The sequence below is a fragment of the Ochotona curzoniae genome, unplaced genomic scaffold (genome assembly GCF_017591425.1).
Source record: "Ochotona curzoniae isolate NIBS_2020 unplaced genomic scaffold, NIBS_Ocur_1.0 contig_2321, whole genome shotgun sequence".
Classification (NCBI taxonomy): Eukaryota; Metazoa; Chordata; class Mammalia; order Lagomorpha; family Ochotonidae; genus Ochotona; species Ochotona curzoniae.
This window is the reverse complement of record NW_024465421.1, coordinates 7,802,562-7,819,077: the sequence shown is the minus strand read 5'-3', so window position 1 is coordinate 7,819,077 and position 16,516 is coordinate 7,802,562. Positions and strand designations below refer to the sequence as shown.

At 50.2% G+C, this 16,516-nt stretch overlaps 2 protein-coding genes across 3 annotated transcripts; one reads left to right on the top strand and one right to left on the bottom strand.

The window, feature by feature from the left end:
* Positions 1-3,128: 3,128 nt before the first annotated feature.
* On the bottom strand, positions 3,129-9,943 carry ZNF3 (zinc finger protein 3). Of its 2 annotated transcripts, none has more exons than XM_040972931.1 (4): positions 9,850-9,943; positions 6,315-6,406; positions 5,656-5,782; positions 3,129-4,230 (listed from the first exon to the last, which is right to left on the bottom strand). In XM_040972931.1, exons 2-4 carry the CDS (start codon positions 6,348-6,350, stop codon positions 3,173-3,175), a joined length of 1,221 nt encoding a protein of 406 aa, XP_040828865.1. In that variant the 5' UTR covers positions 6,351-6,406; positions 9,850-9,943; the 3' UTR covers positions 3,129-3,172. The 2 variants fall into 2 exon arrangements, with proteins under 2 accessions (XP_040828865.1, XP_040828864.1); XM_040972930.1 differs by lacking the exon at positions 9,850-9,943 and adding an exon at positions 8,068-8,357.
* Positions 9,944-13,916: 3,973 nt separating this feature from the next.
* COPS6 (COP9 signalosome subunit 6) lies at positions 13,917-16,230 on the top strand. Its single transcript, XM_040972929.1, has 10 exons — positions 13,917-14,005; positions 14,225-14,350; positions 14,499-14,630; positions 14,797-14,885; positions 14,977-15,039; positions 15,268-15,315; positions 15,404-15,518; positions 15,599-15,691; positions 15,788-15,888; positions 15,982-16,230. Exons 1-10 carry the CDS (start codon positions 13,939-13,941, stop codon positions 16,120-16,122), a joined length of 975 nt encoding a protein of 324 aa, XP_040828863.1. The 5' UTR covers positions 13,917-13,938; the 3' UTR covers positions 16,123-16,230.
* The last annotated feature ends 286 nt before the right edge of the window (positions 16,231-16,516 follow it).

Genomic DNA, 16,516 nt, shown 5'->3' with positions numbered 1-16,516 from the left:
GCCTGATCAAACTGAGAGGGAATTCTGTCTTCTGAGAACTGCCTAGATAAGTGTTCCCCGTGGATATAAACTGCTTTCTGGCTTTCATGCAACCATTTAAATCCCTATCATTATTCAGATAATCCAATTTAAGAGTGGTGTTTTTAAATTTAGTGTAGAACTGTTACTTGAAAAAAATTGGGCCTGGGGCCCAGCGCGGTAGCCTAGCGGCTAAAGTCCTTGGCTTGCACATGCCAGGATCCCATATGGACGCTGGTTCGTGTCCCAGCAGCTCCCACTTCCTACTCAGCTCCCTGTTTGTGGCCAGGGAAAGCAGTGGAGGATGGCTCAAAGCCTTGGGACCCTGCACCCACATGGGAGACCCAGAAAACACTCCGGGCTCCTGGCTTCAGATCAGCTCAGCTCTGGCTGTTGTGGCCACTTGGGGAGTGAACCAGAGGCCGGATCTTCCTGTCTCTCCTCCTCTTTGTGTATCTGACTTATTTGGGACTGGCACAATTGGCTAATCCCATGCCTGCAAACACTGACATACCATATGGGCACCAGTGTGTATCCTGTCTGCTCCATTTCCAATCCAGCTCTGTACTTACAGCCTGGAGAGCCATGGGGGATGGTCCAAAGCCTTGAGACCCTGCACCCATGTGGGAGGAAGCTCCTGGCTTCAGATGGCTCAGCTCCAGCCACGGGGCTATATGGGGAGTGAACAGGCAGTGGGGGCATGTCCAGAAGCAGTGCCACCTTTCTGTGGGGCTGACTGGGAAGCTGGTGATGTTAGCAGCTGCAGCAGACCATGCACAAGAAAAGAGAAGCTTGCAGAGGAAGAGAAGCCCTTGTCATTCCTGGAAAAAATTCCAGAAATCATATTATATCTTTGTATGTAAAAAGTTATTTATGTAATTCTTGGCTTGTCTCAAAGCCTTCCACCTTATTATTATTTAATGCATCTAATTGGACTTTTATGAGGTTGAAAGAAAAAAATCCAAACACAATAAATAACTTATGAATAAAGTAATTTCTCCTTGGGGGATCTTTTTAAAAAATCTCTACAGGGCAGGTACTTGGCCTGCCAGTTGATAGCAGTTGGGACAGCGGCATCCCACATCACAGGAGCTTCAGCTGCCGTTTCCAACTTCCTACTAATGCAGACCTTGCGAGGCAGCAGGGATCACTTAAATTGGGTTCCTGTCCCATGTGGGGGACCCCAATTCAGTTCCCAGCCCCTGGTTCTGACTGCAATCATAATGTGCATTTGAGGACTGAACCAGTGAACGGTAACTCCCTCCAAGATTATAAAATAACAAATCTTTTCACTAACTGTTTCACTCCACCTTTCATACTTTTGCTACCTGAAGTGTCCAGGGAGAAATAGGCTTTTCTCTTAGAAACATCACATAGGGGCCCAGCACAATAGCGTAGTGGTTGGGGGTACTTGCCTTGCACACGCTGGGATCCCATATGGTTGCTGGTTCTAGTCCGAGTGGCTCTACTTCCCATCCAGCTTCTTGCTTGTGGCCTGGGAGAGCGGTAAAGAATGGCCCAAGGCCTTGGGACCCTGCACCTGCATGGGGGATCTGGAGGAGGTTCCTGGCCCCTGGCTTTGGGTTGGCTCAGCTCTAGCTGTTGCAGCCGCTTGAGGAGTGAACCTTCGGATGGAGGATCTTCCTCTGTCTCTCTTCCTCTCTGTGTATCTGACTTCTCAATAAAAATAAATCTTTTTTTTTTCTTTTAAAAGAAACATTACATAGCCTTTCTCAGAATTCTTTATCAAAGTGTGGGGTGTGGGCATGATTTGGGATGGGTGGAGACATTAAGAATGAAAGTCCTTTGCTTTACTTGGAAATGTCCTTGGAAATCTCTGTTACAGGTGATCAGCAGTGTGGCTTGAGAAAGGGAGAACAGAAGCCAACCACGGAAGTAACCTGGAGGCAGAACCCTTCCCAGCAATTCGGATGCTCAGCAAGAGCTGCGATTTCTAGAGTCTCTGTTGGTATGTAAAGCAGGGTGACGGGGACTGAAGGGAAAAGGGAAATGGTTGTCTGCACAGAAAATGTAATGGTTAATTTTCGGATTCCATTTTTAGTCATTGTGTCCTTTTTACCTGATCTGGTGCCTGCAGAAAAACACACTCAATCTCTCCTTCTGAAAAACTATTTGGTTTAATAGTGCACTTTGTTGATGCTACAGGATGAGCAGGGTTGGGAAAACACAATGGGGGCGGATCCCTGGGCTGGGAAAACTCGGGGAGTCCCACCCACACCCAGCAGAGAACCCACTACCCAGTCATGGGCAACGACTTGCCTTCTCTGGGTTTTACTTTGTTTGTGTTGACCCTTGGCTGTGGAAGTCCGAGGTGGTGGAGCCACAAGCCATGGGCTGCTGGGGGCAGAGATCAGATGTGTCAGAGGGCCCGGCAGGCTGGCTGAGCTTCCTGAAAGCACCCTTGCTAACTAAGGTTGGGATTAAATCACTTTTCTTCATAGGAGGAGCAAGGGGGAGGACAGATGCCAGAGGCCTTGTCACTGAACACTTTCCCCAGTCAGTCCCATCACAGCAGGAAAGACAAAGGATCTGTGTATAATATTGCCAGGTTTCTCTAAAACATGGTCTTGCTGATCCAAGAGCCCTACCAATTAGACATTAAAAAAATAAATAACTCAGTAAAATAACAAACCCCTCAGCCCCAGATGACCATAATTAATTAAAACAAACAGTACATTTCCACAACTTGACTGTGGTTTGAAAAACAGGGGTCTTGAAATACGGTCTGCATCTCCCGCTGCTAGGAGACAGCAGGACCCAGAACATCTTTCCACTGCCCTGTGTGCTGTGACAGCCCCGCCTGGTGGAATCCGTGGAATTCTGCTCCCACTCTGCTTCCAACCCCGTGTCAGAAAGAAAGGCTCCTCTGGTGTGACAAAAATGCTTTAGTGCAAACTCCTTTGAAATGGGGCAACTGGCCGCAGCGTTTCCTTCTGTTCCCAGCACCTCATCTGCTGCTTGCCTCCTAATTTTTCCAGGCTACTACTAGGTCACTGATCCCCATACCAGGGTGATTTACCCAGTGTGCCCCACTCTCTACAGTGGAAGGTTGAAGTTGGAGGGACACATCCTAAGCTGTGAGTACTTAGGTTAGTAAGGCAGGAAGAGAGGAAGACAGAGCTGTGGTTCCCGTTCATGTGGACTCTCTGATATTTACTTCAGCAGGAACTCTGAGAGAGCTTTTGCTCATACCCGTTACATTCAAAGGCTTCTCTCCAGTGTGAATTCTCTGGTGGCGGACAAGAGCTGAGCTATACCTGAAGGCTTTCCCACACTCGCTACATTCATAGGGATTCTCCCCGGTGTGAATTCTTTGATGCTGAATAAGGCCTGAACTGTAAGTAAACTTCCCTCCACACTCCATACATTCGTAGGGCTTCTCTCCAGTGTGGATTCTCTGGTGCTGATAGAGGTGAGAACTCTGGCTGAAGGCCTTCCCACACTCATTACATTCATAGGGCTTTTCTCCAGTGTGGATTCTCTGGTGGTGGATAAGGGTGGAGCTCCTACTGAAGGCCTTTCCACATTCATTGCAAGCATAGGGTTTCTCGCCAGTGTGGATTCTCTGGTGGTGAGTGAGGGTGGAGCTCCAGCTAAAGGTTTTCCCACACTCGTTACATTCGTAAGGCTTCTCTCCAGTGTGGATCCTCCGATGCAGAATGAGAGCAGAGCTGCAGCTGAAGGTCTTCCCACAGTCGTTACACTCGTAGGGCTTCTCGCCTGTGTGGATCCTCTGGTGCTGAATCAGGTGTGAGCTCTGGCTGAAGGCCTTCCCACACTCACTACATTCATAGGGCTTCTCCCCAGTGTGGATCCTCTGGTGCTGAATAAGGTCTGAAGTTCGATTAAAGCTCTTGCTACATTCATCACACTTATGAGGTCTGTCTCCCATAGGAAGTCTCTGATGTGAAATCAGGTTGGGACTCACAGTGAAGCTGCTATCAAATTCGTTGTACTTCTCACTTCTCTGTTCTGTGGGCATGAACTTCTCGCCAACCGTCACTGGCATCTTCCTATTTAATCGTTTGCCCGAGGAGTGCCCAAGCTGCTTCTTTAGACTGACTTCTTGTTTGTAGGCTTCTTCAAACTTAAGGCCCTGAGAAATGTCCTTTTGGAATCTTCCCAATAGCACCCCATGGGATCCTCTCTCCTGAGAAATGTCTTGCTTGTTCTCAGTTCTGGTCTCACCATCTGCCACAATAAGAAAGGCAAATGTCTTTCAGACAGCAGAATAGTCACATGACATATTTATACTGCTAAAAGCACACACTTCTATATGCCTACAAAGGGACCTGCCCATATGTGTAACTGTGGCAACATAGGAAACTGGGCCAAGGAAACAGGGAGGGAGCAAGACAGAAAATCAAGATCATGGAGAAAAGAGCTGAGAGTATGAAGAAAGCTGAGGATTTAAGAGGGGAGGATGGCTCAGGCAGACATGCAGGAAACCCAAATCACAGGAGGAAGGCCGTGTACATAAGGCAGTGGCAGAGTCTTCTGGAAGGCCAGAGCCAGCAGACATAACTGGGTGATGGTGACTACAGGACGTGAGGAATGACAGAGCAGAGTAAACCTAGGAAACCAGACACGGACGGCTGCGGACCAAGATGAGGCCGAGTAAAGAAAAGCAGCTGCACAGCACGAAGGAGCAGACAAAAGGAATCCAGGGACGCCTAGAGCCAGGCGAGCACACCAGCCCTGTGGTCACCCCCACCTGTGCAAACAGGCCTGACAGTTTAGTCCACCTTTGGGCCCTAAACCTGGAAGGCAATACTTCTATGGAACACTAAGTGTCCGAGTGCTCTCCATTTTCACTACTCTGGTGTTTCTAAAGGGAACTTCAAGCAAAGAAACTAATTATATATATAATTATAGTTATAGATATAGTTATTTTAAGAAGTAAAGCTAAGTAATGAGATAGCTGTTTTTTGCTCACCTGAGTAGGTATTTCTAGGGACCTGTCCTTAGTTCTTTGCAAACTCAGGACCCTTAGAAGTTCTGCCCCTTCCAGCCAGGACTGTGAGTTCTCAGAATACAGGAATGGGAATTTGCTCACAGGGAAGGACATAGGGCATGGGCAACCCTGGTCAAATAGGGCTTAGACTCAGAGCTGGGGGAAGCAGAGAAAGGCTCACAGGAGGAAGAAGACTCTCTGCAGCTCGGGAAACGTTCACCCTGAAAGTGGGGTGAGAGATGAGGAACTAAAAGTCCAGGTTAAAAAGCTCATTTCTGCAGGGCCAGTGCTGTGGTGTAATGGATTAAGCCATTGCCCTCAATGCCAGCATCCCATATGGATACTGATTCAAGTCCCAGCTGCTTCAATCCAGCTCTCTCTTAAGGCACTTGGGAAAGCAGCAGAGGATGGCCCAAGTCCATGGGCTTAGGCACCCATACGGACACCAGGTGGAGTTTCTGGCTCTCAGCTTTGGTCTGATGAGATCCTGACACTTGAGAGGAGAAGATTAGCTAATTAAGCTACTGTGTTCAGCCACAGAATTTTCTGAGACTAAGTCAGCCCTTTGCTAATTGTTCTCTGTGAATAGAATGTTACCAACCAACAAGGAGGCAAAGAAGCAGCAGGGAGGTGTGTTGACAAGGTGCAGGCCTGGCGCTTACCCAGTGAGAACACGTTCCCGTAATTCTCCAGCATCACATCCCTGTAGAGGTTTCTCTGCGCAGGTTCCAAACGCTTCCACTCCTTCCAGATGAAGTACACAGCCACATCCTCAAATGTCACCAGCTCCTGAAACAAGACGGAAGCTGCAGCTTCAGGCTCACCAGAGGGATGGCTACCACCAAAAACCACTCAGGACACAAGTGAACAATGACTCCTCGGGTAGTGGGGGGAATAAAAGAGGTCAGAACACAGGAAGAGAGACAAGGGCCAAAGCAGAGCCAGTGTTTGGCACAGCAGTTAAGAGCCCAGTGGAAATGCTTCAGGTCCCGTGTCTGCTTCTGATCCAGCTTCCTGCTCACACGCACCCTGGTGACTGCTCAAGCCCTCAAGCTCCTTCTACCTGGAGAGAGATCTGGGTGTGGCCCAGCCCAGCCCCACCTGCTGCAGGAATCTGAAGAGTGAACCACTGGATGGAGGTGTTCTCTTCATCTCTTTACCTTTCCAATTAAATGACTGTTATTTTTCTCAAATGAAAAGTAGAAGGTCAAGGTCTGTTATTCTGTAGGAAAGCAGCAGGGTCCTGAGAGCTGAAATCCAGGTTTAGGGCCCTGAACGGGATGCTCTTGTACAAGTCAGTTTACAATGGGGCACGGCTCACCTGGGACTTGGCCTTGAGAGGCGCAGCTGCCAACATCTCATCTCCCAGGCTGTTCTTGTCAGAAAACGTAGGAACTTTGGAGGCAGAAAGCGCTGACGGGCAATACAAGGATCCCAGAATGAGTCTATATTCCCTCTGTCCGCTTGCCCAACTGATCTCCTAAGCCCTGGAACATTCCCAGGCCCCTGGCACAACCCAGGACCCAGATCCCTCGCACTTCCTCGGCAGCTGCTCCTAACGGAGGCGTTCACCATGATCCATCCCATCGCAGTCCTATAGATTTTCCATCTCCAATCCTTCCCAGACACCGCCTTTCTCCCCAGTTACTCCTCTGCCAGGGAAATCATCCAGCCTTCTCTAGGATCATTACTGTATGCATGCCTTTCTCCCAAGCTTGGCCAGGATATGCCACTCCTGTCCCCTCCATTGCCCTTCCCAGACCCTTACATGAGGTTCTCAGACCACAGCAAAGAAAACCTACCCAGCAGATTATCTATATTCCCAAACCAAACCTGTACACTATACGTTTCCCAACCAAGTAACTTTTTCTTTAATTCTTGGGTTTATATGTTTGTCTCTTAGAGACCCTAATCTCATCATTTAGACAACAGGTCTTTAAATGCTTTTGCTTCCTGATAAACATGAAAAGCAGTACCCATGAAAACTAACTGGCCCTATGATCAGCCTAGGAAAGCAACATTATTTTTATAGGGTTCTGATCCATTCATCTTGACTCCCCTCTCACAGTGTGCTCCGAAACAGCATAAACCAGGACTATGAAGGTGGCTGCTTCAGAGCACAGGACAAACGGAATTCATACATTAATCCTGCAAAAGATACCCACAACGCTTCAAAAACGCCTCTGTTGGGGGGCTCAGCACAATAACCTAGCGGCTAAATCCTTGCTTAACACACACCGGGATCCCATATGGGTACTGGTTTGTGTCCAAGCTGCTCCACTTCCCATCCAGCTCCCTGATTATGGTCTGGGAAAGCAGTCGAGGACAGTCCAAAGCCTTGGGATCCTGCACCCACATGGGAGACCCAGAAGAACCTCCTGGCTTTGGATCTGGCTGTTGAGGCCACTTTGGGAGTGAACCAGCAGATGGAAGATCTTCCTCTCTGTCTCTCCTCTTCTCAGTGTATTTGACTTTCCCATAAAAATAAATAAATCTGGGCCAGGCACGGTGGCCTAGTGGCTAAAGTCCTCGCCTTGAATGTGCCGGGATCCCATATGAATGCTGGTTCTAATCCTGGCAGCTCCACTTCCCGTCCAGCTCCCTGCTTGTGGCCTGGGAAGGCAGTGAGGACAGGAGCCAGGAGCTCTTCAGGGTCTCACACACAGGTGCAGGGTCCCAAGAATTTGGGCCGTCCTCAACTGCTTTCCCAGTCCACAAGCAGGGAGCTGGATGGGAAGCAGGGCCACTGGGATTAGAACCAGCGACCTTATAGGATCCTGGCGTATGCACGGCGATGACCTCAACCACTACGGTATTGCTCTGGGCCCTAAAAAAAAAAAAAAAAAAAAAAAAAAAACCTTTAAAATAAATAAATAAATAATCAAATCTTAAAAATTAATAATCCCTCTGTCTAGCTATGGACTTTTCTCACTAGGCTGTAAGCTGTGAACAGCAGGATATGTCCTAAAATCTGGAATTCAGAAGCTAGCTAGCCCAGGGCCTGGTGCACAAGAGAGTTCGATAAATAATCGTCGACCTACTGAATACAAGAATAAATCATCTTCATTGCTCACCACTCTCCAGCAGGGCCTGGGGTTCCTGCGGGATGCGGTCAGCCTGCGTTTCCATGGGTCCCGGGTCTCCTCTCTGCAGCTGCAGCGGGAAGCAGGTTCTGAGTGGGATGAGGAAGCACAGAAGACACAAAAGCTGAAGATCCTTTCAAGGACCCTCGGAGCCCAAGAGGGGTCCTAGCTTCAAGTCAGTACCTCCTGAGGGCGGAAGGAATGTCTTTCAGATCCAGGGAAATAGGTACCCCACAAGGAAACTAACATGAGAACTACTAAAGAGAAGCAGTTTCCCTTTAACAGCTCACCTTTGGCTCCTCCCACACACTCTGAATGGTGTTTAAAACAGCAGAGTGGGTGCACAAGTCCAGGATGGAAGGTTCTACCTCGCACCCGAATCCCGGGACAAGATCAACATCTGGAAAGGTACAGCAACTACCAGTGTCCTTATAGCAGCACGGGGAAAACACTCCGGGTTTTATCCACATCCCTCTCTTATTTGCTCATAAAAACAAACATTTGTTGAGTATCAACTACACCGCAAAAATAATACCACAAGGAATTAGGGAGAAAAAATAATCAGGAATGTACAGAAGTATAGAGACTGTGTTACTTGAGGCATAAGAGGGGGAGGGGCCTCCCCTGAGGGTCCTTGGAAGTACCAAGAAGTCTAGCCTTGGGATGGAGAGGGGGGATGAGGCACCCACTAACACACTGAAAAGCACCACACCAGGCCCAGCTGGCGGTCATGCCGACACACGCCTGCCACCCATCACCGTCCTGCAACTCCCAGCAGCCACTGTCGGGCAGAAACGTTGCTTTAGAGGGGCAAAGGCCCCAGAGAACACAGCAACCTGCCTTCCTCGCAGCTGTGTCCAGCAAAGACAAACCCCTCAACAATGCTACCCGTGGAAAGAAAACTCCATTGTGCACCCACGACACACACACACACACACACAGCTGAATTCAGTCAGAGCCGTCCCCGCCCCACCCCACCCCAGTCCTTCCCAGGCAATGAGAGATGGCCTTGCAGGAGAAATCAAAAAAGAAAACAAAAGAAACCCTGAGCCCTGGAGTGCTTTACCAGGATTCTTTCCTCCCTTCTCTGGAGTTAGTTCCTTGAAGGCCAAAATGATGATGGCTGGGAATCCGGCAGCCTGTTCCTAGGAACTCTGACTTTGGTTGGTGACAATGGTTGGGTGAGTCAGAAACAAAAGCTATTTGAAATCTTCATACAGACCTCATTTATGATTTATGAAGATAGAGGCGGGGGGCGGGGAAGGGAGGCCACAGGCTAACAGGCGCTGATTGAGGTCACCATACAACTGTTTTGCTAAGATTCTCAAAGTCAACCTCAACTCCTGCTCACGGTCGCCCTAGGACCGGCTGCCTCACTCGCCCCCATCCACACGTCCCATAAAAGGACTCGATGTATGGGGGAACCCGGCTGTGCACCGGCTCTCAGCCCTAGTTCTAACTGCAAACACTTTGCAGAGCTGGGATCCTCATACCGGCTGTGTCAAAAGCAAACTTCGTGGACTTGCCTGCGCCGGGCGCGATTCAACGTAGAAGCACCCGAGAGAAGGACCCAGCTAGGGTCGCTGTCGCCAACTTTTTTTTTTCCCCCAACTTTCAAAATGTGCGAGCAGGGCATTGTCGGGGTTACCAAAGCCTGAACCTTGAGCCCGTTCTCCCCAACTCACTCGGGATCCCGCTGCGAGGGGGAGTGGAGTCGCGAACCGGCTTCAGGGGAGGGAGAGAAACGGGGTGCCGCGGGACGGCCGGACTCACCCTGGGGGCGGGGACGGGAGATTTGGGGGGGATCGGACACAGACCAGGCCCGGATGGTCACCCTGTCACAGACCCACACACAGGGCACAGAACAAAGAACGGAAGTTGGCCCTGTTTTCGTTTCCGGGTCGGTCTGTGTGTGTGTGTATGTGTGTGTGTGTGTGTGTGTGTTTTTAACCACCACCCACTGCACCTTGATGTTCCACCCTCCTCCCACGCCCACTTGTTCTCTCTAGGAAAACGGGAGGTCTTCGTGTCTCGGTGGTTGGCTGTCTGGGCGCCGCTGACAGGCTGGCAAGGACTCCGGGCGCGACACTCGGGGCCGGCTCGGCTGCTCCCCCTGCTGGTCAGGCCAAGTGCACTAAGGCGCAGGCGCGGCCCTCGAGTCCAGAGCGCATGCTCGGGTGCCGACCCCTGGTCCCCTTTCCACACTTTCCCCGGGTTCGAGTCCCTAAGGGCCGCAGTACGCGGTGAGACTCCTGAAGAGAATTCATCAGCAGAAAAAAGTACCCTTGTCTGAAACTTGCTTCTAAACAAACGAAATGATCGTGTCTCCTACTGGAGAATGCCCCCTATAAGGTTGCTGCAGCTCGTCAGAGCGTTTGTTCTGCTTTAAGGGCAGCGACACAAAGCCATTCAGGAATAAATGGAGGGCACCAGGGCCAGAGCTACCGCATTATAGAAGTCAAGTTCTTGCGGTTACATACAAGATGAGATCTCGTTCTGGCCTGTGGAAAAGGCTCTCCTGACTGGCTGCCGGGATAGCTTTTATTCCCCTGAGCTGAGACACCTGTTGCACCCGGGAATATAGCACCTCTGACTGTGCCAACTAGAAGCTATAACCAGTCCTGAGATATATGGAGTTACTAGAAGGAGCTGACTGACAGCAGGGCCAGTGGGAAGACTTTCTGTGGAGCGATGCTGCCCATGAAGGAAGCAGGAATGTTCTAGGTGCAAGGAACAGCCAGTGCAAAGCCATGAAGCGAGACAGGATGCAGGTAAGTGTTAAATACCGCCTCCTGGTAAGGGAGGACATTTCAGAAACCACAATTAAGGAGACAAACACAGATATGTCTACAGTCAACTCCATCCCTGCAACTTTCCTGGATACCCCAGTCCTGGATGTGCAAGTTCCTGTTCTACAGTGACCCAATATTTACATAAATCCTACACACATCTTCTGGGAGTTTTATCATTTCTGGAAAATATATGTAAAGCTTTGTACAAAGTAAATGCTATGGGCCCAGCATGGTGGCCTAGCAGCTAAAGTCCTCACCTTGCACACCAGGATCCTATATGGGCATCGGTTCATATCCCAATAGCTCTGCTTCCCATCCAGCTCCCTGCTTGTGGCCTGGGAAAGCAGTCGAAAACCATCCAATGCCTTGGGACCCTGTACCCAAATGGGAGACCTGGAAGAGGCTCCTGGCTCCTGGCTTTGGATCGGCTCATCTCTGGCTGTTGCAGCCACTTGGGGAGTTAATCAGCAGATGGAAGATCTTCCTCTCTGCCTATCCTCTTCTCTGTATATCTGACTTCACAATAAAAATAAATCTTTGGGAAAAAAAGTGCTGGAAAGATGAGTACCCAATCTCCCCTCACAGGAGCCTGGCTCTGTGGTCTTCACAATTTCAGACTTCTAATCTCCAGATCTGCTTGTGGGAGGATTTTTTTTAATGCATAATTTATCTTATTTATTTGATGTGTGGGAGTTTTTAAAAGCTGTATTAATTTATTCAAAAGGTAAAGTGATAGAGACAGGAAAATACAAGAGGTTTTTCATCTGTTGGTTCACTCCAAATGGTTGCAATGACTAGTACTGGTCCAGGCCACAGCCAGGGACTCAGAATTCTTTCCAGTCTCTCACTTTAGTTTTTTCTTTCTTTCTTCCTCCTTTCCTTCCTTCTTTATCTGGGCAACAGTGGGACAGAAGTAAAGCCTACACCTGCTATGTTGGCATCCCATATGGGTACCATCTCATGTCTCAATTGCTCCATTTCCAATCCAGCTTACTGCTAATGGTTTGGCAAACATCAGCACATGGCTCAAGTGTTTTGGACCCCCATCCACCATGTGGGAAACCTGGATGGAGTTCCAAGCTCCTGGCTTTGGCTTGGCTCAGCCCCTGCCTTTGTGGCCTTCTGGAGCATGAACCAGCAAATGAAGATCTTTCTCTGTCTTTCCTTCTCCCTCTGCAACTCTGACCTCCAAATAGATAAATAAATATTTTAAATTATTTTTTAAAGATTTATTTTTATTGGAAAGGCAGATTTATAGAGAGAAAGACAGAGAAGAAGATCTTCCATCCTCTTGTTCACTGCCCAAATGGCTGCAACAGCTGTAACTGAGCCAATCTGAAGCCAGGAGCCCCCTCCAGGTCTTCCATGTGGGTACAGGATCCCAAAACTTTGGATCATCCTCCACTGTTTTCCCAGGCTACATGTAGGAAGCTGAATGGGAAGCGGAGCAACTGGGACAAGCATCAGCTCCCAAATGGGATAATAGCACCCGAAGATCAGCCAACTGAGCCAACACTCCAGCCCCACCGCCTCCCAATATCTTTGTTTTTTAGACCTTCTGCTCTGTCTCCTGCCAGAGTGGTCACCACCACTCTAGAAAAGGAAGTTAACAAACCAACACAGCAATGCTTTGTGTGTCAATACAAATAAAAACACTGGATGTTTTTGTTGGAACGTGGGAGAGCAATGGAAAGACAACTGTACTAATACCGTAATTCAACTTGGCTTGTTTTTATAGTTTTAAAAACATATAATGTATTTTAAGAAATGAGGAGTAAACTTATTTCTAAATTGGGAATAATCAATTGATTGAATTTCAAGGTCATCCTTCAGTTACACTATAATTACATTTCATGAGTTGTACATTTAACACAATTAAAAAGGCAAATGTTTTTCAATGTCAGATAGCGAATACCACTATCAACTTTACCAACCCTATAATAATTTTTGCTTTTATTTCAGCTGTCAGTTCAGTCTAGCTGGGACACACTATACTGCTTAGAAACTGCCCATCTTTCCTAAAAATATGACTTATCTTTTTATTTTTTTAATTTTATTTATTTTTATTGGCAAGTGAGATATACAGAGAGGAGAAAGGAGGAGAGACAGAGAAGATCTTCCGTCCACTGATTCACTCCCCAAGGAGCCACAATGGCCAGAGATGAGCCAATCTGAAGCCAGGAGCTTCTTCTGGATCTCCCACGCGGGTGCAGGGTCCCAAGGCTTTGGGCCGTCCTCGTCTGCTTTCTCAGGCCACAAGCAAGGCGCTGGATGGGAAGTAGAGCTGCTAGGATATGAACCGGAGCTCATTTTGGGATCCCGGCACAGGCAAGGTGAGGACTTTAGCCACTACGCTATTGCGCTGGGCCCAAATAAATTATTTTTTAAAATATTTATTTATTTATTTATTTCTCATTTTATTTAAAAGGCAGAACCAGCTCTCCTGTTAGTCCACAGCGTGGAACTCCCCAGATGCTCTTAACAGCCGGTACTGGACTGAGGTGAAGGCAGGAGCCCATTACTCCCCAGGAAGGAGCTTTGCTGGCAGAGCCCGAACAGGAACAAGAACCCTTGTATAATGTTGGTGTCCCAAACAGCGACTTAACCGAGCCAAACATCTGCCCCCACCGAATGAGATACATTTTAACTTTTCCTTGGTAACCAAAGACCCCCTGGCCCTGCAGGAGTTTTCAGGTCCACTCCTTTGACAAGTGTGAACTGAAACTGGGCTCCATGGCCACCAGAACTAACTTACAATCTGAGTTGGGCCCTGGGCGAAAGCCGAACCTGATATTAGTATTTATTTGGAAGGAGGAAAAACGGGACGTGCAGATCCATGCACGGACACGGCTTTCATTCTGCGGCCATCGGAAGAATTCAGCGATCCTGATCGTAATTCTCCCGACGGCGACGACTCAGAAGCAGAGAATGAAGTGACTGAGGCAGCCACGCTCAGGAACTGGGCGCTCCGTCCCGCCCCCCCCCGCGCGGGGACACTGCGCAGGCGCAGCTCGCGGTACGGAAGCCGCGAGGGAAGGGGGCGGGGCCGAAGCTGGCGGGCGCGGGGAAAATGGCGGCGGCGGCGGCTGCGGCGAACGGGACCGGAGGGAGCAGCGGGATGGAGGTGGATGCAGCAGGTAACGGGGCTGTGTGGGGACGAGTGCTGGAGAGCTCGTTCAGGGGTGCGGCAAGGCCCTCGTGGACTCTCGGGAGACGTGCGGAGAGCGGAACAGCATCGTCTGTCGCTGGGTCGACTCCCGGGAGCGCTGTGTGGTCCCCCACTCCCATCTCCCGAGGAGGAACGTGGGTGTCCGGACTCCCACCCACTCTGCTTCCCCTCTCCCCGCCCCACTCAGTCGTCCCCAGCGTCATGGCCTCCGGAGTGACCGGCAGTGTTTCCGTCGCCCTTCATCCTCTCGTCATTCTCAACATCTCAGACCACTGGATCCGCATGCGCTCCCAGGAGGGGCGGCCGATGCAGGGTGAGCGGCCTCCTCTGACCTCCCCTCCTCCGTCATCTGCCCCGGTGGGCTCCTCCCTTAGTCGCTGCTTGCCCACACACCGCCAGGAGCATCAAGTTTGGGGGTTCCCTTGCCTGCACCCCTCACGTGTTCCTTGTCTTCCCCGCAGTGATTGGGGCCCTCATCGGGAAGCAGGAGGGCCGGAATATCGAGGTGATGAACTCTTTTGAACTGCTGTCCCACACTGTGGAGGAGAAGATTATCATTGACAAGGAATATTATTACACCAAGGAGGAGCAGTGTGAGAGGGCACCCAAGCTTGGGAGAGGTGTTGGGTGGGGGAGGGTGGGGGGGGAGAGTTTCCAAAAAAAGAGAGGGGATGAAGAGGGTTGGGAAGAAATCAACAGGGACATGGGAATGGAAGCATTATGGTGAAGAGAATTAAGGAAATACCATGTATTGTCTAGTTAAACAGGTATTCAAGGAGTTGGAGTTCCTGGGCTGGTATACCACAGGGGGACCGCCCGACCCCTCCGACATCCACGTGCATAAGCAGGTATTTGCACCAGCTCACCGCTCTGCATCGAGGGGAGTGAAGAGGGGAGGAGGGGGGCATATTGACTTCTGTGGTGGCATCCCTCTTCCAGGTGTGTGAGATCATCGAGAGCCCCCTCTTTCTGAAGTTGAACCCCATGACCAAGCACACAGATGTGAGTAGCACCAGGCTCGGGCCATGCTTGTCTACTGGGGAAGGCAGAGTTGACTCTCCCTCCATTCTGCCCGTTTGCCACCTGCTGGCTGGGTGGCTTTGGGTGCCGTTTAACCTCCAAACGGGGATAATCCCACCTTAGCCTCTCGTGAAGGTCAGGTGGGAGGAGATGCCCGTTTTTAGCAGTGCACACTGGCTGGTGGTAAGGGCCATTCTCTGTTCTCCACAGCTCCCAGTCAGCGTGTTCGAGTCTGTCATCGATATCATCAATGGAGAGGTAATGCCGGACCATTCGCCCCTCAGGTCCTGCCCAAGGCATGTGTCCTGCTTCTCACTCTCCCCCTGGGGGGTGCCCTGCCCCACAGGCCACAATGCTGTTTGCTGAGCTGACGTACACACTGGCTACAGAGGAGGCTGAACGTATTGGAGTGGATCATGTGGCCCGGATGACAGCCACAGGCAGTGGAGAGAACTCTACTGGTAATGGGGATTCCCTGGAAGGAGGGGTGAAGGTCGTGGCTGACACCCTCTCAGCCTGCCCTTGTCCTTGTCCCCTGCAGTGGCCGAGCACCTGATTGCCCAGCACAGCGCCATCAAGATGCTGCACAGCCGCGTGAAGCTCATCTTGGAGTACGTCAAGGCCTCTGAAGCAGGTAGCATGAGCCTCTGGCTTCCCTGCCGCTTTTCCACATCCCCCCCGCTGGGAAAGTGACAGCATCCACGTTAATGCAGTCTCGGTCTGTCTGTAGGAGAGGTTCCGTTTAATCATGAGATCCTGCGGGAGGCCTACGCTTTGTGTCACTGCCTCCCCGTGCTCAGCACAGACAAGTTCAAGACAGACTTTTATGATGTGAGTATGAGATGCTGGTCGGGAGGTTTCACTCTCAGGATGGGGGCCCCACTGAGGGACACAAGAGAACTGGTTCTTTCTATTCCCTCCCAGCAATGCAACGACGTGGGGCTCATGGCCTACCTCGGCACCATCACCAAGACATGCAACACCATGAACCAGTTTGTGAACAAGTTCAACGTCCTCTATGACCGACAAGGCATCGGCAGGCGAATGCGAGGCCTCTTCTTCTGAAGAGAGGGTAGTACTTGAAGGGATGAAGCACTGGGGTCATGCACAAAGGGGAGGGGCGCTATACTCCCTTTAGAGAAAGTTTGTCATTAATAAAAGGAGCAGCCCCCCTCAGCACTCCTTCCAGTGGCTCTGTCCTCTCTTGTTAGGCAACAGTTTCCACACACATGAAAAGGGAGCAGGGTCAGGTCACTTTTATTAGGGACTCTCCTGTGGGTACTCTAACGTAGATGGAGTTAACGTCAAGAGTGGCCTGCACACAACTCTCAGTTTCCCAGTTTTCACGTACCCCCTTCATTGTATAACACTGGAAGCCGAGATGACGACTCCCAGAGTAAGCTCCCTGGCGAGGTGGGGTAGGACCAGCCTAGAGGCCGTAACAGCTGTTGGGAGCAGA

Bases quoted from the DNA above. Each gene is read 5' to 3' on its own strand.
- ZNF3 (XM_040972930.1), bottom strand. From the start codon at position 8,122: ATGGAAACGCAGGCTGACCGCATCCCGCAGGAACCCCAGGCCCTGCTG. The intron at 6,407-8,067 runs GTGAGCAATGAA...ATTGCCCGTCAG, and splicing joins CCAGGCCCTGCTGGAGAGTG to CGCTTTCTGCCTCCAAAGTT. The intron at 5,783-6,314 runs GTGAGCCGTGCC...GTCTTGTTTCAG, and splicing joins CTCTCAAGGCCAAGTCCCAG to GAGCTGGTGACATTTGAGGA.
- COPS6 (XM_040972929.1), top strand. From the start codon at position 13,939: ATGGCGGCGGCGGCGGCTGCGGCGAACGGGACCGGAGGGAGCAGCGGG. The intron at 14,631-14,796 runs GTGAGAGGGCAC...TGTATTGTCTAG, and splicing joins TTACACCAAGGAGGAGCAGT to TTAAACAGGTATTCAAGGAG. The intron at 15,692-15,787 runs GTAGCATGAGCC...GTCTGTCTGTAG, and splicing joins CGTCAAGGCCTCTGAAGCAG to GAGAGGTTCCGTTTAATCAT.